The sequence below is a fragment of the Ictidomys tridecemlineatus genome, chromosome 6 (genome assembly GCF_052094955.1).
Source record: "Ictidomys tridecemlineatus isolate mIctTri1 chromosome 6, mIctTri1.hap1, whole genome shotgun sequence".
NCBI classification, from domain to species: Eukaryota; Metazoa; Chordata; class Mammalia; order Rodentia; family Sciuridae; genus Ictidomys; species Ictidomys tridecemlineatus.
Genome location: NC_135482.1, coordinates 77,956,803 through 77,981,927, shown reverse-complemented (window position 1 = coordinate 77,981,927; position 25,125 = coordinate 77,956,803). Strand labels below are relative to the sequence as shown.

The following is a 25,125-nucleotide window of genomic DNA, read 5'->3' as shown; positions in this document are numbered from 1 at the left end:
ATCATAATTTAGCCATCATTCTAATTTTGTAGTTCAGGCTATCCACATTTATACTCTTATAAACTGCTGCAATGAGATTCTTGTACATGTGTTCTTGTGCAAATACACGAGGCTTTCTCTCTGGCACAACTGTTGAAGTGGAGCTGCTAGGTCAGAAGCATGTTCACTGGGTCACATCCTGAGTCATTGCTTGTGAAATGACTATAGCGGTCATGGAGAATCACCTTTGTTTCATATTCTCGGCATCATTTGCAAGCATCATATTTTTAAATTTTTGTCCATCTGGTGATTACAAATTTTATCTCAGAGGATTCGTAATAGAATATGTAATAAGAGTACATCAGATGGCCCAGCTATGAACATTATTTGATAAGATCATCATAATGTCTAATCCTGAATACCACCAAAATCAAATATTATGAGAAGACCATAGTTGGAATGTGAGGGGTAAAGAAGTGTGTGTGTCTGTGGGTGCCTTGGTGACCACCTACGGGGGACTAAGTTCTGATCTTCTAGAAACCAACATGATAAGCTGTAAAACTGATTAAAAGAAATAATAATGTAATTATGTTTTAAACATATATATATAGTGGTAACTACCAGAAGCAAAGGGCTCAGAGACTTGGGAATGGTTGCTTATAGGGAGTAGGATCTGGGGGTTGGAGCAGGGTGCTGGTGTTTTGGTTGCCAGCCTGGTCATTCCGTTTGACTTTTTTTCCCCTCCCTTCTGTGCACAATTAGGAGCAACGGGGTCATCCATCAGCATGGCCTACAGCAGCCTGGGAGCCCCCAGCCCTCCTCACTGGCAGCCCACTCCCACCGGGAGAACGGGAAGCAGCGGTTCCCTCACAAGGGAGTGTGGGGTGGCTGCCATTCCTCACTTCCACCAGCACCCAAGAGCAGTGGATTCCCGGTGTCACCGCGAGCTGTGTGGTCCCTGATGAGGTACTGGCCTGGGTTTCTTGGCTGTGCATGTTTTCAGTGTCCAGTATCTTATAGTGCCACCTGTGATGCTGGAAAATTAAAGCATTGAGTCGACTCTTTGAGATCCCCTTCTCTCCACATTTCCCTCCTTTTCCTTTCCTTCTCTCCCTTCTTCCTCCCTTCCTTCTTAGCCTATATTAGATTGGATGAGAAAGGAATAGCTAGGGGATGCAGGGTGATAACCTGTGGTCTGTGATTCCTCAGCCATCAGAAGACAGGCACCTACCTTTTTTTCTGGGGGAGGAAGGTGCTCTCCCACTACCCCCTCTCTTCCCCGCTCTTTTTGTTTGCCATGAAGTTAGTGCAGCCCAAGTATGGGAGGAAGTCCAGGGGACTCTACTCCTCTAGCATTTTAGAAGATGCAGGAAAATTGAGTATGAAATGTTTATTCTTTTTCTTTCTTTTTTTGAATATTTTAACTTAGCCATGAAAATTAGCAGTATTTTTCAGCACAGGTGTGCTCACTAAATTACATTGCTTCACAAATAGCTCAAACCATGGGCAAGTCAGAATTTAGCACACATTTGTTAAAAGATATATAGGCATTTCATAGTTTTAAAGGGTTTCTTTGAGCAGTGATTTGTGAATTGCCAGTCCAAACCACAGCTGGTCTGAGGCGCTAATGCAGGGGAATGAAGAGGAGACCTTTACAGGGCGAATACAGAAGCACAGCAGAGAAATATTTGATGGGTTAAAGTGTGGCAGCATCCTTATTTAGATCATCCAGGGGAAAGTCCCTCATTAGAGATCAGTTGATGATTTCTGATTGGTTAAGCTAGAGTTTCATGTTGACATTTCCTCTAAGTTGAGCTTTGGTTTGCTTATGTAAAGTCTAGGGTGCTAGAGCAGCCTCAGCTGATTGGTCTCCCAATTCTTTTGACATATGGAACTTCTATTCATACTGTTAACACTGTGCTACTTTAGATTCCTATTCTTATTTTTCTGTGTGGTCCATTGAAACTTTATTCTCTCAGGGTCTTTGTTTTTAATAATTTCCATTTTTGGTGATCCCTCCAACCCCCTTTGTTACTAGGGACTGAACCCAGGGCTTTACCCATGCTAGGCAAGCTCTTTACTGTATATCTACAGCCCTAGTCTGCTTTGCTATATTTTATTTTTTAACACTCATCGCTTGAGAGTTTGCTTGCTTGCTGGATTCATTAGTGTCTACTGAGTGTCTGACATGAGTCAGGCAGGTTCTAGGCACCAGAAATGTCCTAGCAAATATGGAGAACTAGCTGCTTGCTTTTGTATGGCCTTCCTTCTGGAGAGAAAGACATACAACATTCAACAATGAATGAACAATGTGAATGCTAAGCAGAGCGTGAAGCTGGAGGTGATGAAGAATTACTGGTGGGTCTGGGGGAATTTGGTTGGCAGGTCAGGGAAGGCCTCCTGAATGCTGAATGAGGTGAGGAGCCAGCCCTGCAAAGATCTGGGTAGAGAAGTTTTAGCTTGAGAATGATGAGAAAGTGGGATATTGTTGGGGGTGGGCAGGGCCCAGGAAATAAAAGGCCATATTTGTCGTAAAAGCAAGTGTGGGTTGTATTCTGGATGCATTCAGAAGATGTGTTAGTTGTTAGTTGCTGTGACCAAAATACCGGACTAGAACAACTTAAAAGAGGAAAAGTTTATTCTGGTTCCTAGTTTCAAAGCCTTGGTTGGCTGATTCCATTGCCCTGTGCTTGAGGTGAGACAGAAAATCATGGCACAAGGGCATGGTGGAAGAAAGCCACTTCAGCTCATGGCAGCTAGGAAGCAAACAGAGGGAGAGGGACACAGAGGAACCAGGACAAGATATAGTCCATGCCACGCCCCCTGTGACCAACTTCTTCTATCTACCTCCACCTGCCTACAGTTACCACCTAGTACTCCATTCAGATTATTAATCCATCAAGTGAATTAATCCACTGATGAGGTTATACCCTGTATGATTTAACCATGGTCTAAAAGCTTAACCTCTAAATCATGCTCTACTGGGGACCATTGCTTTCAAAACATGAGCTTTTCCAGGGGCATTTCTAGATCCAAACCATAACAGAAAACATTGGAGGTTTTATTTTAAAAATGTGGAGGGACCTGATTACATTTCTTTTCAAAAGGTTTTCTCTAGATTCTTTGTGGTGCATGGTGTTTGGAAGGCAAGAGTGAAGAAAGGAAGAAAATCTGGACCTGTTGTGGAGAGCCATGGAGGAAAGGAATATAAAGCAAGTGGGAAAATTGTGAATTTCTTTTTCTTTCTTTCTTTTTTTAACAGAAGGCAAAGTAGGAGTGTTGAGAGCCACAGCCAAAGGGGCCCCAGCAAACTTCCAGCTGCCGGCTGATGATCCAGCTGCCAGCAAACTTCCAGTTGCGGGCTGATGATTGGCTCACAGTGGCCCCAGCAACATCTAGCTGATTGGCTCCTGTGCGGTGATGTTCATTGGGCTGTTTCCCTGCCCTTCAGACTGCCAGCTGATGATTGGCTCACAGCGGCCCCAGCAACATCTAGCTGATTGGCTCCTCCACGGAGCTGCTCATTGGGTGACTTCTTTGGCTCTGCCCACGCAACCCAGCCAATCGGCCTCAAGAGCAGGAGGATTGTGGGAGGTTGAGAAGCTGGTGTGGGGGAGAGAGGCTTGTGGAAGCCGGTGGTGGCAGTTGGGCTCTGAGGGTTTTTCCCTGGAGCTGTTTTGTTTGGCGTTTGTAGTTCTAAAAATAAAGTTAGTTTCTTTTTGACAAGTGGCTCCTGATTTGTGCCAAGCCAGACTTCGGCATAGGAGGAAAAGGGAGTTAGGAAAGGGTTGGAGATTATGAAGGTGGGGCAGAAGTTGGACTGCAGTGTGACTGTGAACTTCATGAAGGTAGAATCATGTTGTATTTGCTTACAGTGGTGTCCCCAGTTTCAGGTGCAGAGCCTGTCTAATAGCAGTTGCTTAGATATTTTTGAAATGAATAACTTAATGAGTGTGTTATGATTTAGATATAAGGTGTCCCCCAAAAGCTCGTGTGTAAGACAACACAAGGAGATTTAGAAGTGAAATGATTTGAGTTATGAGAGCCTTAATCTAATCCATGCATTAATCCCCTGATGTGGGTTAACTGGGTAATAACTACAGGCAGGTAGGATGTGGTTGGAAGAAGTAGGTCATTGAGGATGTGGGTTTATATTTTGTTCCTGTTGAGCAGAGCTCTCTCTGCCCTGATTGCTACATCTTGAGCTGCTTTCTTCCTCCACACTCTTCCGCCATAATGTTCTGCCTCACCTTGGGACCCAGAGCAGTGGAGTCAGCCATCTATGGACTGAGACCTCTGAAACCCTGAGTGCTGAATAAATTTTTCCTCCTCTAAAATTGTTCTTGTCATGTCTTTTGGTTATGGTGGCACAAAAGTTGACTTAAGAGTGGATCATGAGAGTGTATAGAATTCAGCAGAGAGGAAACATTTTTTAATAAATTTGAAAATGAAGGAATAAGGAAAGACATGAATGTTTAAATTTCATGTGTGTGTGTGTGTGTGTGCGCACGTGTGTGTAGAGAACCTGTAGAGAGGAAAGATGCAAGATGCTGGAACAGAAAACAGATACAATGACATATAAATACCAGTGGGGTGCTATTTACTGTTTAGTAACTGACCTTCCAAAGGAGAATTCTAATTTATAGTGTTTGCCAATTTACATATAAATATTTCTAACATGGCTAATTTCAAGCACAAGTGTGACATCACTGATGAGATTGGGTTTGCCTGCCATTATGCAGTGTTTCTACCAGACAGATTTAATAGACATAAAGTCTCAAGAGCATAGGTAACAGTAAAGTGAAGTGACAAGCTTTGAGTCCTTACTAACTTTGCTTTAAAGGCAGTTTATTTAAGTTTATATAATTTAATTTTCAATAATGGTTGTTTTTAATAATCAGCTTATAAAATTTCTGACAGCATAACAGCTGTTCCAGCACACCAATGAAGAGGGTCCTCCAGGGGGTGGGAGAAGATTTTTATCTGTTATCTATGTGTTATCCCACGCACCATCACTGTATCTGCCGAGCGTTGATATTGTAATTCCCACTACTGTGAGCAAACTGAGAATCTTAAAGGTTAACAAACTTTGGTCCAATTTACAAAGTTAGTGTGTGGTAGAGTCAGGATTAGAACCAAGGCTCCTTGACTCCTACACCTGCGCTTTGCCTTTTGCCACGCTCTGTTCACAGTTGAGGACTTAGCTCTGAAGTGGAAGCAGACTCTGCTATCATTCTGCCAGGCGCTGTTCCCCATTGAACTCTCATGGGTAGAACAATTTTTGCAGTCATCCATGTGTCCACAAATGAGACACCTTGATTTGCTTGGACATTGGTGCTGGTACCTTTGAATTGGGGAGAGTTTGGGTGCTAACACATGGAGTTCAGTGATGTGCTTTTGTAGGTTATTTTTTATTTTTTCAACTCTAAGCACCAGGCTGTTTTGGAAAGGGTAGTGGAGAGCTGTAGACTGCACAGCCAGAAATAGGCCAGATTCTTACCAAATTAATGTGTTTCTGGGCAAAGACCATTTCTCCTCCTTGAGAGTAAAATAGATTTCCTCTTTGGGAAAGAAAAGTGCCACATATTTAGATATAAGTGTGATTAGTATTAAATTTTTTTTTTGAACAGTATGCTTATGCCTTTGTCAGAAAGTGATCAGGCAAATCAAGAAAAGGTTCAAAGATGCAATCCTATTCCACCATCTCTGATTCTGTAGATAGAGCATTTAAATCATGGCTCTATCACTTGATCCTGAACCAGTTATTTTACCTCTGTGAGCCTACATGCAGCACACTACTCTCAGATTGGTTGTCAGGATCAAAAGTAGTGTGTATCACAAGCATGTAAATCTGTTCCTGGTCTACCATGGCCCTCCAATGAGCAGATAACATGTCTTTATTATTTGCTTGGTATTGTGAATACTGTATTATTACTTTCATGTGGGTTTCTGATCCCCAAGATTTATTGTGCAAGTAATGAGCCTTCAGGGAATGGATTTGTATGGGAGTTCCCTTTTTTGGTTGAACTTCTGCAACTTTGGTTGCATGCATTGGTATGGAGCTAACAAAAAATTCGGCTAACCACTATTAGGTAAAGTGTTTTTTCTTATTTTTATTTTTTCAGAAATTATCTAACAGGAAAAATTCAAACTCAGGGAAATCCTAATGGAAGCTATTTATTTAGTTCCCTGTTTTAATGTGTGATTTAGTAATTGTCCTATAAGTAGAAAGTATAATGAAAAAATCTTTAACTGAGCATATATATCCTGGAATCAGATGGCATTTCAGTTGATACTATCTTTTACTGAATTATTCTGTGTTAAAAGAGAAATGTTTTGTATGTAAACATTCCTACCCATCCTACCCTCTTCAAAACATCAAATTCATACACAGACACACTTTCCCTTTCACATTAGAAAGTTCAGTGAATTCTAAATGTTATCCTGAGCTGGAGATGTGGCTCAGTAATAGAGCTCTTGCATAGCTCATATGAGGACCCTGGGTTGCAGCCCCAGCACTGCAAAAGCAAATAAATAAATAAATAAATAAATAAATAAATAAATAAATAAATAAATAAATAAATAAATAAATCTTGTGTTCATATTCTTGATTGATTTAATATATAAATAAAGGTGACCACTATTGGCATTGAAGATGATGAATTCTTGGATGTTTCCTTTTTTCTCTGTGACCCTGCATGTCTATTATGAGCCATTCATTAAACAATATTTGCCTAGCACCTACTGTGTGTTCCTGGCATTATTTTTGGTGCCAAGAACTATATTTCAATGCCAAGAAATTAGCAGTGAAATAAACAAAACCTTGCCCCCATAGAACTCCGCTGAGTGATGATCATTATATTTTTGCTTCAAAATGGGCTTGTTTTCTTTTACTCTCAAGGAGTGTGTCAGACTATAGTTCTATTTTCACTTTAGTAGGTCTTAAATTTTTTTCTTATAAATAACCTTGTACATAAGGATGCAAATAAAAGAACCAATACAGATTTAAGACTAGAGGAGAGTTTGGCACTATAGTGAAATTGTAAGGTAATTAAATTCAGGGGACTTGGAGAGGCATATAAATATTGTGTGACCTTCACTGATGAAATGGGTAACTGATCTTTTAAGTGTTATTTTAATGCTTTATTTCTGTAGACATTGCATTGCACACTTTTCCCCCAAAAGTAAGAAATGCTGTACAAATTGAACTCCTGAGATAGGATTCTGAACTTTTATGTCACATACTCATGGTCCTGTGAGGAAGGCAAAAGTGTTTTAAATCATCATTAACAGCCTCACGTTGCCTATGAGAGTAGCTCAGGGAGCTAGTGAAGTGAGATTTGCAGGTGACAGGAAAGAAAAAAACCTGCGCTAAAAGCCTGTAATATTGATAAGTAATAACTGGATTCTCTTCCTCTTCCCCCCTGTACACTATTGCCATTGATTGATTTCAGATGAGCCATATTTCAATCTCGTTCAGCTCCTGCTTTCATAAATGGAATGACTGTATGAAAAGATGCGGCGTTAACTAATGTGCCTACACAGAAAATACATCCAACATTTAAAAATGGAGTGAATATTTATTTAATAGTTCTCCCATCCCTTACTTTAAAATCTCTTTATGAAAAGTGTAAACCTCAGTGACCAGTGCATGCTAAGAACATGAATCACCTCATAGACACCAAGCACCTCTTGGACACAGACATTAACCTATACTCACATTAAAGAGGTTATGCAAATTCTTTAATCACTATTTTGTTTAAAAATCTGGGCCACATTTTGCCACAGGATCAATGTTTTTCATTAGTATAAACCCTTCAGTCATTAGATGGTAACTGTGATGGAATTGGGGGAGCATGGTGTTGGCAGACCCAAGAAAGTAATGACTTTCAGACTGCATTACATAATGATGACCAAACCAACTGGCATAATTAAAGATATTTATTGCCAAACAACGTTAGAACAGTTTATGACCAAGGTGCACACATGAACATGAAATCCTGTTCTGATCTTTGCCCCATATGGACCCCAAGCCTTTTCATAATTTGTTGACAATAGCTTTTACAAAGACTTAATATGTACCTTTAATATGTACCTGGGTTGCAGGCATGCTCAGGGAATGTTAAGGCACTGGAGGAGGAAAGTGAGTGGTTATTGCAGACAATTGTCCTTTTATCGAGAAGGAAATGTTTTACTGGCAAGGATGAGCAAATGGTGATGTCTGCTATAGCACTAATAGAAATGCTGAGAAATTTATTTTGAAAAATACTAAAGCACTTAGTTTTAAAAATAAACTGAGTGTATCATTTAGTGTTGCAAGGCTTCTTAATTGGTAACTGTTTTTTGGGACAGTGTCATTAGGGTGTGTTTTATGTTCTTTAGTCAGTTGACATAGAAAGCTGGTTTCCCAAGTTCCTTTAGTCATTTTTATTCTCTCAAATGTGCAACTTAGCAGAAAAGCATTTTCTTTGGTGGAGAAAGAATTTGAAGATAAGATTTTTGTTTGTTTGTTTTATTCTATTAGTAGAGAGTGATACTGTTCCTTCTGAACCAGACCCAGAGTGTGTGCTAAGGCCAGAATTACCTTGCTGAGTTCATCCAAAAGTTTATTGAATTCTGATTTGATTCTTGAACTGAGCTTAGTAGAAGAGCAGATCATTTCAATAAAGTATTTCTTGGCTTCATTCAGAAGTTAGCACTAAAAGCTTCTTCCAAATAAATCACATGCTAAGAAGGCAAAATTCCTTTTAATTTATGAATAGCAGTCAGTGGAGTTTCTAACTGCTGACAGTTCCTGGTTCGTGTTTCATTCTGCTTAATCTCCATTGGGTACTGATTCTTGGCAATCTTGACTCCCCTGTGGATTTCAGTCAGTGGATGCTCCCGTGTTTTCCTTCCTCAGTGTAGAGCAATCAAGCTTAGGCATCTGCCTCCAACAGGATGCACAGGGACATATGTTGAAAGAGAAAGCTATTAGAATGTAGGCATTTCTGGTTGGCATGAAATTCCCTCAGTGTTACAGTAGGTTCTTGGAACAGGATCTCAGGTCTCCTGCTTTTCTGTCACCTCAACAGACACCATCTGGAGTCCTCAGCTTCTGGTCTGTGCTGCTTGGAGGGTGACAGTTGTGACTTCAAGGCCACCAGCCAGCTCTCCTTTCTTTTGCAGAACAGTCAGAGCCCTTAGGGTACTGTTGGGAGTTTGCTGCATTTCTTTGCTCTTTCAGTTAATGCCACTACCACCCACTTTAATTTTTTTTCTCTCATCCTCTTTTTCAAGGTAACCTGCTGAGAATTTGGAGTGATTGCAGTAAAAGTAGCATGAGTTCATCTTGTAAACATTCAGGGAATATATAAATAATTCCTTCAGGAGGATGTTACTCTATGCTGGGTAATAGATCACTGTGGTTTCAGATAATTTGGTGGGATTTCCAGTTTGTTGTCCTGAAAATTGGCACATGTTTTAATCTAGATTTGCGGATTGTAGATTCAATGTGGCAGATTTTAATAATATACACAGCTTGAGAGAAACATTTTAAAAAAATTCAAGAAGAGTTTGGAGGGACATTTTGCTCAGCAGAAGGTACACAGAATTGTAGAAGTGCAAACGATTTGAAAATTCTCTTACGGTTCCGAAGCTTGCATTCTGATCATGATTTCCATCAACACTGATCAACACTGCAAGTACCCCAGTAGCATGTACCAGTGGCCAGAACCATGTAACAAGTGTTACACACACCTTACAATATTAATTCTTACAAAAATCTTTGAGATAGGCGGCTTATATAGTAGTAAATAACATGGATTTCTATCAGAGTGCTCGGGTTCTGATTGTGTGCCACTGCTTACTAGGTGTATGAGCATTGCAAATTGTTTCACCCTCTATCCTGGCTTCTTCCTATGTTAAAAAAACAGTAAAACTAGTACCTACCCCATGGGGTTATAGTGACAAACAAATGAGTTAATGTAAATGAGTTAATATGTGAAAAGAGCTTATAATAGCTTTTAATTGTGAGTTTTCATAAATTTTGAGATTTAACCCCTTTCCCCCATGTTTATTTTAGGCAGAAGCCACTGTGGAAGGATTATTTAGAAATTGTTTCCCTTCATAACCCCTCCCCCTGTTTTTGCTGTATTTATGATGGAGAGTTGTATAGCCTCCATTAGACTTGTTTATAGGGTTTGATTAATTTCCTTTTGTGAGTTTACAATATTTTAGAGGAAAATAGATTATAAGTGGAAAGCATTCCTGTGGCAATGATGGAAAGTCCATCAAAGTGTGGCAAGGTAATAGAGTGCCTGTGATCAGTATCCTGAACTGATGAATGCCATCCTCATTATTAGTTGTCCCCCAATTCATAGTTATTCTTTGATTCTGAGACTGTTGACTTCTTTTTAATGAAATCTTTTGATGTATTTAGAATGACTATTATATAAAACATCACTTTAATAAATAAGTCATTAGTTTGAAACAATAAAGTAATGAAGACTTATTTCAGTAGCTTTTCAGACAGATAATCTTATAACCATATAGGAAGATATATTTCATGTTACAGATTAATGCATTTTTTAATGCTATTTATAGTATTCAAACCATAGTCTTTATTATTTCATAAGCTAGAAATACTATTGATTTTGAAATCACCCTAAGCTACTGTTCCCACGAGGGGTCCAGCATTCAAGATTTGCCCTTTAATGACTTAACCTATACAATATTGGTCAAATGTTTAAAGGGAACATAAGTAGGGATTTTTAGGGGATGAAGGCAATTAACATATCATAATTGGAAAAAATGAAATAAATAAAACCCACTAACCTCAGACAACTCAGAATGGCATGGAGGGAAGGAGTTGTCCGTGTTTTATGCGAAGAGTTGGACATGCTCTGGGTAGGTAATGAATAACTGTTGTATTTCAGTGTTTGAGTGCTGGAGTGTTTTGTTCCTGACAGTTAAGTTTTCATACTTTGCATTTGGCTCTGTTAAGTGATTTTTCTTTGTGACTATGAAAGGAATGTGACTTTGTAAAAGGAATAATAATCCCTACTGCAATTATGATGAAAAAAGCTCTGATTAAAAAAAGCAGTCTCTTTAATTATAAAACAGTAGTTTGGGTTGTCATGCAAAGTTTAGGAGAAGTACATTTTTTCCCTTCTTTACAGCTGCAAAGGACAGGTAAGCCTTTCAGATACGTGGAGATTGGCAGCCAATCTCCAGCCATTTAGAAGCAGATAATAGCAGTGTGATCATGGTTGAAGACCAAGAGAACAGAATGTCCTGAGCATTAAACTCTCATTATTGCTCCTCCCTTGTTGTTTATAAAGAACTTGAATAATGCGGCATTGCTGATTAGTTTTTGTTTTTCTTTCTTTTTCTTTTTTGTTTGCTTGTTTTTGCAAGAGAATAGCTTTTTCCTGGCTTGCCCTGGAGATAAAGAAAGGAGAAAACAGAATGGAGAGGATCCCAGCTGATGGAAAACTGGGTTTTACTTGGCTTCTAAGTTGTAGTTCTTGGGCCAGTTATTTACCTCCCTGGATCTTGGTTTTTCTTATCTGTGAAATGATACAGAGGAGACAGGGGAGGGTGGTCTCATGTCACTTGAAACTGTGTCTATGATCGTTTCTTCAAACGTGCATGAAACTGCACTGTCATGTTTCCTCTTGTTTAATTGCCACCATCCATTGGCATGCGTGCAGTTGGAAGTTGTGTGGGAGTTGGAGGTTGGAGGTTGACTCTCAAATGAGATATCGTAATGACAGGTTCTCATGAGACACTAAACAGACTGTGGAGGACACTTTGCTAGTGTGTCATTTTTCCCTTTTCCTTTTCCATCCTGGATTCTTGACTGCCTAAGTGCTTGGAACTTAGGTCAAATGTATTGATGGAAAATATCAATATTTATTAAGATTAAATGCATGTTGTTTTCAGCCAGATTATCCCAGAGGTTGTCAAAACTGTACATTTACAAACTGACTCTTGTGGATTCTTAAAAGGAAGTTCATTGATATATTTAATTAACATTTATTAAACAGTTATGATATACAAATGTTTTAAGGATCATTTATTCCTAAGCCAAAGGACTTTAAATAAAACTTGGTTAAGTAATTTGGGTTATTTATTGGTAGGACATACCGAAATCTCTATCACCCAAGGTTGTATAATGAGAGGCTTTAGGTCTGAGATTTTTCACTTAGTAGCAGTAAAAATTTGAATTGACTGATTCCCAGATCACTAAAATAACTAATAATTATTATAAATGACATGAATCAGGTAAAGTAACACAATTGGCACTTATTATTGTACACTTATCTGGAGATGTCTAGTCATTCTGCAATTGAGCCACCGGTTTAATACATCTGTGTTGCTAATTTTCCATGTCTTGAAAGTTTGGGCTTTGTTATCATTATCTCTCTCCCATTGAGAGATGAAAGGGAGCCAGTATGGAATGTCAGGAGGCAAGTATGACTCAGCTCTTTCACTGTCACCATGTCCTTGGGAAGTAGGTCTTCCACCACATTTACACACTTGAAAGATAGAGCTCAGAAAGGTTGCATAATTTGTATAGATTAGAACCCACATTCATCTGATGCACTGGACAGAACTCCCAGGATATGGAGGTCAAGCCTTTTACAGTATTTTTTAGGAAGGATTTATGAGCAACTTCTAGAAAGGCCTATTGTGGGGAAAGCAGAAATATCCTAGGAGTCTTCATCTGTTCCCTGTGTCACTGACTGACTCTTTTGGGGTCCAAGTGGCTTTTACTCACTGGGTGCTGTTATGGTTTGGAATTGAGGTGCCCCCCAAAAGCTCACTTATGAGACAATGCAGGAAGGTTCAGAGGAGAAGTGATTAGGTTGAAAGAGTCTTAACCCAATCAGTGAATTAATATCTGATGGGGTGTATATTTTGTATCTGGAGAGTGGAGTCTCTCTCTGTTTCCTGATCACCGTGATGTGAGCTGCTTCCCTCTGCCACCCTCTCCTGCCATGATGTTTAGCCTCACATTGAACCCTGAGGAATGGAGCCAGCCTTCTATGTACTGAGATCCCTGAAACAGTAAGCCCTCAAATAAACGTTTCCTTCCCTACAATTGTTCTGGTCAGGTCCTTTTAGTCACAGCAGCGAAAAAAGCTGACTGAAACAGGTGCTGGCGCTCTGCTTGGCTGTCAGACATGTCATCCTCCTGCTGCAGGTGAGTGGGCTTCTCTGTTCGGTGCACCTGGCTCAGCACTTTTCAGTAAGACATTCTTTACCTTAAGGTGAAAGGGATGTGTCACATTTCATCTGTAGGCTGTCGTTAAATACGGTTCTTAGAAAGCTCTGTAAAGCAGCAGTGCGGTAGCTATTCAATGATGTGGATACAGTCCTGGGCCTCTGAATGGTACCTACTGGGTTTCATGTTGGAAGGTTGTGCTGCTTTGTTGTGAAACGTTCTGTGTGTGACATTTCTGAGTGATTGTGTGTATGTGTGTGTGTGTGTGTGTGTGTGTGTGTGTTTCAAAGTTAATGCATATTTGTAAAAGCCAAAGCAGTTTTTTCTTTGGTATACTAGCATGCCATTATTTATTTATTTATTTATTTATTTGAAGAGAGGGGGGGATTTTATTATTTATTTTTTAGTTTTCGGAGGACGCAACATCTGTGTTTCTTTGTGGTGCTGAGGACCGAACCCCGGCCACTCGCATGACAGGCGAGCATGCTACCGCTTGAGCCACATCCCCAGCCCTTATTTTTGTTTTTTTAAGAGAAAGCAATCATAGTCAGGAAATTATTGCTTTTCTGTTTTTATTGATTTCCTTTGGCCTAAGAACTTAAAAATATTGAGGAAGAATATGAAAAATAAATCCATGTTCCCTTTTAGTCAGATGTTTTCCAGGCTTTTTTTGCTTTCCCTGAGGAATGAAGCAGAACTGGTACAGCTAGAGGCCTGTCTACCTAGACCTTGCTGCTGGTCTCTTTCCCTTGGTGTCTCCTGGGGTTCCCAGAGGGAGGCTGCTCTCTGACACTATATTTATCCCACATAAACTGTGCTTCCCCCTCTGGTTAATCTGGTCACATGGTTGATTTCCACATGGGAAATGAATTAGAATATCTACATGGCAGGAAGAAAAGATAACCAGGGTAATCTTGAGGTTTCTTCTTGTCTTGATCTCCTTAACCCACTACAGGCTGAAACAGAGCTGAGGGGTCTCTTTGAATCTGGGATAACACAGAGAAATCTAGTCTGGGAAAACTCTAAATTGTATGAGTATCAGAGATTTGTCTTTTTTTTTCTCTTGCTTTCTTGTCACCTGCTGCCCAGTGGGCGCTCAGCCAGGGAGAGGTGGATATGTCTCTGCTGACCTCCTGGTCCTGGATCCATCTGAACCAAAAGTGACTCTTAGCTATGCTCACCTCACCTTGGGAGGGTTTTTTTTGTTTTTGTTTTTGTTTTGCCCTAAGTTACAAGTGTAGTCAACTTTCTTCAGTGTCCACTGACTTTTATGCTGGTTTTATAAAATCTCATTACCTCAGTGAGTGTATTTTCATAAGTATTTATTAAACACCTACTAGAAGATGAGGTAATAGTTCTCTTATTGGATATAATAATGAATTCCATTAAGTGACCCCCAGAATATATTGAGCATAATTTGTAATAATAGCTAAAATTTGACTATTTACTATATTTGCATACTCTTTTAAACATTTTACATACATTAATTTACTTACTCTCATAACAGCTCCATGTGTTTGGCACCATTATTATCCAGATTTTACAGATTCAGTAATGGAGACACAGGGGGATAGTAACTTGCCCTGCAAAAATTCAGCTAATAATGGAGAATGGGAAATCACATCTCTTGTAGCCCAAATCCTGAGTCTTTGCTTTTAAAATCAATTCACTGTAGGAGAAGGCTGAGTTTGATGGGAAATCTCAGACCTTCAGTAAATGACTAAGTTGTCAGTTAAGGATAGCACCTCCCTGAAGAACACGGAGGGTTAGATGCCTTCAGAGGGTTCAGCTTTCGGAGCAGGTGTTACTCTTTCCTTCTGTCATAAGTTTTATCTCTGCCTGACCAATCCAGGTCAGTTTGGTTCTTGAGGTGAATGAGATCACAGCTGGTATGGGATTGGTTGTTTAAAACTATTAGATATTTTTAACCTGCAAGAGGCTAATGTTTATGACAGAAGCCAAATACTATCATGAAGCACAGTTCACAGAACAGATCCACTAGATTATGTTCTGACTATGTTTACACAGAGTTGGAACAGCCCCAGAGGTCCCAGGCAATCCTCTTAATCACAGTACAGTTTAAAGTGGCAAGAAATATCTTGAGGCAGAAGGATTCATGCCTCCAAGAAATATCTACCATGATGACTTCTGTTCTAAAACACAAAAAAAGAAAATAAGAAGTCCAAAATATTAGTCACTGAAACTAGGGTAAAAGGGAGTGATATTGTGAAAAAAAAAAAAAAAAAGTTTTGTGAACAATTGCTTGTGGCAGACCAGTATTAAGCATATGGGAAATGTGGTACATTCTGAAAGCATTTTGTTCAAATATATAATCTGGTTTGTAAAGCTGTCAAAATAACTTATGATCCTCCGGCTTATTTATACAGGTCACCCATGTGCTTACCATGGTAGCCCAAAGGAAGAGTATGTCAAATGTTAGGAAATGCAGAAGGAAGGATGGACTGGTGTCCTGGGAAGGGGACAGAGGTTCATCCACATGAGAAATTATTGCATTTCTTATATCCCTCTTGAAAAAATTGGAGCATGCCAGTCCTTCCTCAGGTTGGTAAAGGCGTGCAATGCCTTACTAAAGAGGCAAATTCAGAAAGGTTTCTCAGAAGAAATAAATCCTCCCTGTGGATGTCAGACTTGTATTTTCCTGATGTTTAAGAGACACATCAAAACTTGAGAGGAAAAAAGGCAACATTTCATTAGGGAAAGAAGGGGTCATAGTTTAAATATATACCTTTTGTCTGCTCAGTGAAAAAGCCAAGGCCCCAACATACATTTTAGGGCACATTCTGTACCTGGGCAAAGGAAAAGAGAACAGAAGACCATTGTATTATGAAAGGTGCAGACACACAAGCAGTATTAGCAGAAGCAAGTTATTTTTCCCAGTGAGGTGTTGGATGCTGGTCTTTAAAGAACAGTAAGTAAACAGTTTAAAGTGCATTTATGTGCTGTGGAAACTGCCATTAAAAAAAAAAATGGCCTTGAGTTGTCAAAATAAGGAATTGGGAAGCTTCCCAAGCAAAACAATAGAGTGAGCAGAGCAATACTGAAACAGGTGAAGAAAAGAGCATGATGTGTTGAGCACAGGAAAATTATTGATGGCATAGAAACAGAAAGACTGACGGGGAATGAATAAAGAAGTAGCTCATAAGAAATTCAAACTCACAGTGAGGCATAAAGCCAACCTGATTGCAAATTTTGTCAAGTTGCTTCCAGGAGAGGGAGAAGACAGAATGTGTTCAGGAGATGGAAACTTTCATTAAAATGTGTTAATTCTGGAAGGAAAAGAGATGTGATGTGGTGAGCATCTGGGACCTTAGCCTGACTCTTGTAGCTTCCCTCTACCACTGAAGTGGCTGCCAGTCCTTTGGCATTAGGGATTAAAAACTTGATAGTAAATAAACAACTTTATAGAAGGTGTTAGGGATTTCCTGCTGATTGTGGCTTGTTTGTCAACCAGTCATTCTCACAGGTAAGGCACTGAGGTCAGGGCCACCCTGGGCTGGCCCCCAAGCCCACACCCTCTTAGGGTTCTGAGACCATGGGGATGGCGAGGGTGATGAAGAGTCTTGGAGTCAGAATTCTGGTTCAGATTCAGCTCTGCCACTCTCCCCAGGGGTGACTGCAAGTTCTTTATCTTTCTAAACCTCAGGTTCCTCATGAGTAAAATGGAAGTGATTACAACATTCACCTCACAGAATTGCCTTCAGAGTTAATTAGATAACTCTCAGTGCCTAGCATTCTGTGTTGAATTGCTGATTGCTTTTCTTTTATCTTTAAATCTCCTTCTAACATATCCAGATTGGTTTTATTGTTTCCATGTTTTACATGTCAAAAGAATTGAGCTCAGAGAAAATAACTTGACAAGAGTACAACATGGAATCAATATGGGAATGTGTTGACCTAACTCCTGTTCACTGTACTGTGAAATTCAGCATATATAAGAGAAGGTACTAGAGCATTATTGGGAGTCTGCTGGTATGAACAGATGTGAAGGGCTTGGTTCTGGAGGGCCTTGGGTATCATGGAATGACATGGCTGGGGAAGAAGCCAGTTCACATCCATGTTGGAGGGCTGAGTATCCAGATGCAGACATCACTGAAATGTCTGCATGAAGGGACTATCTGGACACAGTGAAGGATGTTGTTTTCCAGATGAATAATTTGTCATGTTACTCTATATCAAGACCCCTCTAATGGTGACTCAAGATCTAGACCCCTCAGGGTTTTTATAGTGAAAACAAAGTAAAAATATTGTTTTATCATTTGGTATGTCCTAAGCACTGTGATAATATTTAAATACTTAAATGCTTAAAGAACCTTTTTGAGATAGCTAGTGTTACTGTAAACCCAGTTTAGTAGGCAGGTTCCAGGTAGGCAAATCTAGGACTAGGCTGAGAACAGGCGTTGTCTGGCCATAGAGCTTTTCTCTTGGTACTTATAGACCGATTGACTTTGAGCCTTTTCTTTGTCCACCTGTCCAGTGCCTTCCTATGACTGTGAGTTTACTTCATTCAAATGGCTCTGCACACTTCCCCTGGAATGTACCTTGTGTTTCTGGTTGCCATGGTTTTCCTTTCTCGTCATGCATCTCTATGCCTTCACCTGATCCACTCAGTCATTTCTTCCTGCCTAAAGCCAATCCTTTTAAATACTCTTTCCTGGGCACCCAGCTAGTCTGGATCCCTTCATCTGAGGGCCCATTGCATTTACTGTGGCTTTAGTGATTTGTGATTATCAGTTGCTACCACATGTTTGTAGCCTTTATTATGTGAACTTTAAAAATACCTTAAAGTCTTCATGGTATCTTTTTTTATTTATTTTTTTTATTTTTGATCCTGACAGTGCTTAATACAGCATATTACATATCATTTAAAGTTCATACATATTCTTCAAATGACTAATTCCAGGAAAATAATATTCTAATAAAAAGAAATAATCATCATACATATCCTAATTTATGGGAATTAGAATAAATTTCCTTAAATATTGTAGTAGAGAAAGAAATGAATGATCAGGAGAAAATTGTAGCCAAGAAAAACTGTATAATAATGGAAGGGGTATTCTGGAACCACATGGGAGCTGATATTCTGGCTTAGAAGAATTAGATCAATTTGTACTAAAAATCTTTAAGTGTATGCCCAGATGTGGTAAGTGTGGTGGCCAGAACAATCCTTGTGCATTTGTATAACCAGACACAGCATTTTGTTTTTGAGTGTTTAAACGGATCCAAACACATGAAAATCTTTGTATCGATCTCACCTGGTTATCTAACTTCTATCAAGTAAATGAGGGGAGAAAATAAGATTAATATTGAAGTCAGGGACTTTACATTTTCTTATACTTGCTTAAAAAGTAGTGAGCAGTACCTAGTTTGTTCATTAAAATTTTTGTTCCAAGAGTATGCTTGTATGGCATATTTACTTTCTACCACTTTGCTTTTGTGTTGTTAAAAAGTTCACTTTGCTAGAATTTCAGACTCTTATTCTGTCCGTTTTTATGCTGAGTTAAATTCTCTTTTAGTAAGAATGAGAGTTCACTGGGAGAAAACTGAAAAAAAAATAGACTGTCACTGATTTGACTTTAACTATCACCACTCCCCAAAATTCCAGTGTGTGGTATACTCCTCCTTCACTTACTGTTAATGGAATGGGTTTTGCAGGAAAACTTACTGAATCGCTTGTACCTTGCATAAAGTAGGAACTAAAACAACTCTGCTTAATGTTGACAAATACTAACAAAAACATCAATCTCAACCTTTCTCCACTTTTGAATACATACTAAGTGTACTTTCTCATTGTGTCTTCTCTCCCTTTTTCTACTCCAGATATATTAGTACTGAGTTATATATGAGATATATTAGTACTGAGGTTTTGGAATTTAAGGACTGTTGTTATGGGGTTTACTTACTTTCTAATTGGGAACAGCTGAAGAAGGAGCAGGTGAATACCTTTGTTGGCATCAGGAAATAATTAAATAGTCTTATTGCTAATATTGCCATCTCTACTACAGATGGCGACACTGTTGTCCTCTGGTGATTCTTCTTGGGGATGGTTCTAAATGTAGGAAGAATCTGTTTGCTTGCAGTTAATCTGACGTTTTGGGAAGGAAGAGTGGAGGAAAGGAATCAGTATCATTTTCTGGTCTCTAGACATGGGTAATACTTTGATGAAACTCTCAAGCAGATGTGGAAAGATGATTTTGCAAAGCCTCAAGCTCAGAATTTTAAGTGACACATATTACTAGTAATATATTTAGCTTAATCCATCTGCCTCCTAAGAAATGTAGCTGGTTTCTACAAAATACATAAAAATAAAAATTAAAATAAAAAAAAACTCTAGAATTTTTGTAGGTGGGCTATTGCTTTGTCTGGTGTGTGGATATGGGTCGGTGGGGGACTGATTAGGTACACAGTGGTTTGATTTCATGGAAATAGCACAAAACTCACCTTCCCATGTTTATTTTTAAAATCTCACTTTCTCAGTAAAATATTTTCAAGGTCTTTGATTTTATTGGATGAAAATGAGTAGATTTGGATTCAAGTCTACATTGTGCTTGTTTTAGCTGTTCCTATCCACAAGTCTAAGAGTCACTTGTGTGGCTTGTTACTTAAGCCTCCCGACTTTCTGTTGGCATATCTGCTGTATATATACTACCTGGCTCTTGGTATATTTGATGACAAGTTCTTTTGATCCAGCATTGGGAAGTAGTTTTAATGAAAAGAGGAAATTCTATTTAACCAGTTGGAAGCATGTTTTATCTGTGCCTGACATGGTGTTAGGTCCAGAATATGAATTCTATGGTTGCAGAGACTTTTGTCATTTCTATTTTACCTTTGTACCCTTAGCACCTAGCATAGTAGCAATGCATATTGCAGGAAATATGTAGTGGATGCATGGAAGGAAACCTAGTAAGTCACAAAAGGAGAGATGGCACATTCACATTAGGATAATTGGGGGAGGATTATTTACAAAGGAACTATGTACACAGGTTGCAGGGCACTGTCTTCAGTGACAGCAGAAAAAGAAGAGATCCAGCAGGAGAGGTTATCTTGAAAAGAACCTTTGGTCCAGGCACCAGCAAACCTGAATTGACCCATCGGGGAGGGAGTCTGGGGAGTATATTTTCTGTTTTCCAGCTCCTCCCATCTCTATTCTAGGGCCAGGGCTCCCCATTTTGAATGAAACCAGAAGCTAGAGGGTGGGACAGCTCATTGATGGAGACCACAGAGGCCAGCCTTCTGGTAAAGAAAAGGGAGCTGACAGCATCTGGATGGCAAATGGAAGAGACACACAGTACAGATGAAATTCCCTGCTGCTGAGGAGCAACCAGCCTAGCAGAGACAGGAGTGAGCAGAATTCTAACGTAGTTTTGAACAATAATTAAAAATTACCAAAGACCTTCACAAAAACCCTACAACATAAATGTTGTGATGATTGTACAGATGAAAACGAAGAAACAGAAAGCTTAGGGAATGTGCCTAGGGTCACACAGTTAGTAAGACAAGGAGCAGAGGTTTGAACCCAGAAGGTTTGTCTTTAGAGTCTGTGGTCTGCTTGATTGGAAGAGTGATAACTGCGGGGTGGAGCAGAGCTTTTTAGACCTTCATGTGCATGGCAATCTTCTGGATATCCTGTTGAAAAGTAGTACTTGGATCAGTCCTCCGGAGATGGGTCCCAAGATGGGTCTTGAGTCTGTGTTGCTGCCAGCTGATGCCACTCTGCTTTGTGTAGCAAGGAACAGAGAGTTTGGACTTCTCCAAGTGAGGTCCAAACCCTGAGGATAAGATTCCAGGTAGCTCAGTGCAACCAATCACCCCGTCTCTCTGTCCTCCCTTCCCTGATGTTTGATGTGAGCAGAGCGGATGATTTTCTTTTTTTTTTTTTTTTTTTTATATTTATTTTTTTTATTGTTGGTCGTTCAAAACCTTACACCGTTCTTAATACATCATATTTCACAGTTTGATTCAAGCGGGTTATGAACTCCCAACTTTACCCCGTATACAGATTGCTGTATCACATCAGTTACCCTTCCATTGATTGACATATTGCCTTTCTAGTGTCTGATGTATTCTGCTGTCAGTCCTATTCTCTACTATCCTTCCTCCCCTCCCCTCCCCTCCCCTTTTCTCTCTCTACCCCTTCTACTGTAAATCATTTCTTCCATTTGTATTATCTTGTCTTACCCCTCCATTACATAGTTCTTGATATATCATATTTCACATTTTGATTCAAGTGGGTTATGCACTCCCATATTGCCCCTTATACAGCTTGCAGAATCACATCAGTTTCACTTCCATTGCTTTACATATTGTCATCCTAGTGTCTGTTGTATTCTGCTGCCTTTCCTATCCTCTACTATCCCTCCTCCCCTCCCCTCCCCTCCCCTCTTCTCTCTTTACCCCCCCTACTGTAATTCATTCCTCCCCCTTGTATTATTTTTCCCTTTCCCCTCACTTCCTCTTGTATGTAATTTTGTATAAACCTGAGGGTCTCGTTCCATTTCCATGCTATTTCCATGCGGATGATTTTCAAGGCCCATCTACGCTTGCAAAAACCCTGCTCTCCCTTGACCCAAGACGAATGGGAGGCTCCCTTTGGAGATCCATGTTGGAGTTTTCCTGAGCAGCACATTCCAGGAGGCCCAAGAGAGGGAAGCTGGCATGCAGCCCCCTCCTGAACTCCAGAGTCCAACCCTGGAGCCTTGGGATTAACAAGGTCTGCCCTGCTGTGGCTGTTTCCTTCCAGGTCCCAGTCATCTCCCAGCATCTGGTGCTGCTCCTTGTTGCCTTATGAATTCTCATTCCCTGTCACAGCTAATTAGAGTGCTGGATCTAAAAATGGAGGCTGATCCTTAAGGTGCCACATTGTGTCATTTATTTTGTGTCTTGAAATTTCAGCCCCCAATTTTTAATATTGTTGTGAAGAAGCCTCTAGCATCTTAATAAATCTCCTTTCTCTTTTAAAGGGGTTTCTACTATTAGACCAACAGAATATACTTAATGCGATATGACCAGTCTGTGCTCTGCTTAAATTCAAATTTAAATTATTTTTCAAATTATTTTCCCATTTGCAATAACTGAAGAAGGCTATTGCTGCCATGAGCAATTATGAATGGAAAGTGGTAAACCTTCTTATTAACATTCAAAACAGATTTTGGTGTTTTGGTCTTCTAAGTTCCCAAGCTTTCCACCTGTGATGTGGGGCTCCTGTTTCACTGTTATCCTTAGAAATATGCACAATCACAGACTTCATGTTTCAGAAAACCAGTGGGGACTTTAATACTGAGCCTTTTTTTCTCTTTTTCTTTTTCTTCCTTTTGCTTTGATCATGCGGAGCTCTAGTACAGGCTCAATCACTCACACAGTGAATCTTTCCAGATGCAGAGCTCCTGTGCCATTCTGCATTATGGTTTCTTTGCTGTATTTTGACATTTGGGGAGATTTAATTGCATTTGAGGATGCCCTTGGCCTAATCTGGACAGAGCAGCAGAGTTACACCCCTGCTGTGCTCAGCTGAGCCTCCTGGAAGGTTGAGGAGGAGGTTGTTTGCTGTCTTGTTACACTATTTACATAATTCATTATCTCCTAACTACATCTAGGGCTACGCATAAATCATGTAGATGCAATATTTGGAAGAGTCTTTGTGTGTACATTTAATGTCTCAATCTAAACAAGTCTTTGTAACTTTAGAATGGTCTCAGTGTGGAGGGTATTGCCTTGTCTAATTTTTCCTGGCCTGTTCTCAGGAGTTTTTTCTTTACCTGCCATTGATACCTGTTGTGGTTTGGGAGAACTGCATTGGTATAGCAAGCATTTAAACCGGGATAGCATTCTGGGACTGTTAAAGGATAAGAGCTGTAGTGTCAGATATTATTATAAAGCTGTCCATGAGTCTGGAGAGAAGACAAGAAGAATTACAAAAACAGTTGAAGGGAGTTTCAGGTTGATTGCCCTCCTGCAAGAGCACAGTTGGTCTGTAGCTCTGTTTATATGCTTGTCTTGGCCAAGTGCCTTATTTCCTGTTGAACTCACAAAATCATAAGTTTGGAGAGGACTTTATCTAGGGAATTTCTTGGGACAAATCCTGGGATATGTTGCTAACAGAGTAAATATTGTATTTAAATGTCCCTAGTGTCTGTGAAGGGAAACTTCCACGTTAATTGCTTTTGTCTTAGAGTAAAGATATCAGATACAGGTAGTGAGCATAAATATGGGATGCTTTCATGAGAAAGGCTGCTTCCTTTTTGCCCCTCTTTAATTCTCTGCATCTCTAGCTCAGAAGCCCAGCAGCACAGGCTGTGTGACTCCCAGGCTCTTGACTCCCAGGCTGTGTCCCCTGAGCCTGCATTGTTGTTTTCCAGAGCAGTGTTAGATGAACCAGAACAGTGAGTGTGTGTTTTTATTTTATTTAAAAAAAAAAAAAAAAACAATTATTTGACACCAGGAATTGAACCCAAGAGAGCTTAACCACTCCATTCCTTTTTAAATTTATTTATTTATTTATGATTTTTTTATGATTGGGTCTCACCAAGTTGCTTAGAGCCTTGCTAAATTGCTGAGGCCGGCTTAGAACCTGTGATCCTCCTGCCTCAGTCTCACAAGCCACTGGCATTACAGTCATGCACCACCACGCCTGGCTCCAGCTGTGGTTTTAAATTCTGCTCAGACCAAGTACTTGGCAACCAACTCAGTTGAGCTGTGGAATTCTGGGCTTAGGTCTTAGGTGGGTCTGTATAGAAAGGCTGAGGTCTTAAAACATTTAGGAGATGACCAGGATGCGATGGTGCATACCTGTAAATTTAACTACTTGGGAGGCTGAGGAAGGAAGCTTGAAGTTCTAGGCCAACCTTAGCAACTTAGCGAGAGCAAACCCTGTCTCAAAATAAAACATAAAAATGATTGTGGGTAAAGTGCTTACCTAGCATTTGCAAGGCCCTGCGTTCAATACCCAGCCCTGAAGAAAAAAGAAAAAAGAGGAGAAACCAAAATGGAATTCAACTTCCAGCAGGCAGCCTGTTCTTCAGATTCAGATGCACTTCTTTCAAGACTCATTAGATTATTGGCAGAGGGAAAAGATAAAGTTTTGAATTTGAATAATAGGTTTAAACAATTGGAGGTCATCAATGTCATTGTTTTTACTCTGGAAGTGCAGTGATGACTTTGAAATGCTATTTATAGAAAATTGAATGTTGTAGCAGATAATAGACTATTTTGAAAAAGCTGATCGAATAGATAACTTTCCCCAAATTACAAAAGTGGAACCCAAGAGAGCTTAACCACTGCGCCATGAGCTTAACCACTGTGCCTTATCTCCATCCCTTTTTAAGGTGTTTTGTTTGTTTGTTTGTTTGTTTGTTTTAAGACTGAGCCTCACTAAGTTGCTTAGAGCCTTGCTAAATTGGGAGACTGAGGCAGGAGGATCACAGGTTCTAAGGCAGCCTCAGGAATTTAGCAAAGCTTTAGGCAACTTAGTGAAACCCAGTGTAACTTTTGTAATTTACTTCTGAAGCATCTTGTCTCTATAGGACATCTAATTAAATGTGAACCAGAAATAAATAATATATTTTATAGTATTTTTGTCATTTTTCTGGAGCAGTGCTTCATAAACACAATTATTCACTGGGATAGTCTGCCTTTATAACATGATGTTCTGATAATTCAGAATGAGAAATTGCTAGAGTAAGAACTTGGCAGAGATACAGCCAAGTTTTATAATGAATTTTAGACTTTTGTAATAAAAGGCTTGAACCCTGTGGCATTTTAGCTCATGTTCGTTGGTTCATTTTTATATAATCTATTTGGTTTACCCTAAAAGGTAATTTTGAGTTGATAAAATGTTACTGAAATTTATATAAAGTTTAAAGGATTCCAATGTTTATGTTGTTTTCTTCAATACACCTTTATTGAGTATCCTTGGAGGTAAC

The 25,125-nt window shown here is 39.5% G+C and overlaps 1 protein-coding gene across 1 annotated transcript in view; it reads left to right on the top strand.

Annotated features, from left to right (window-relative positions):
- Nucleotides 1–25,125, top strand: part of LOC120888329 (protein O-mannosyl-transferase TMTC1-like) — a 113,245-nt gene that overhangs the window by 31,700 nt on the left and 56,420 nt on the right. Inside the window, exons 5-6 of the mRNA XM_078014968.1 lie at nucleotides 525–534; nucleotides 742–945. Coding sequence (XP_077871094.1) covers nucleotides 525–534; nucleotides 742–945 — 214 coding nt within the window. The remainder of the gene's footprint in view (nucleotides 1–524; nucleotides 535–741; nucleotides 946–25,125) is intronic.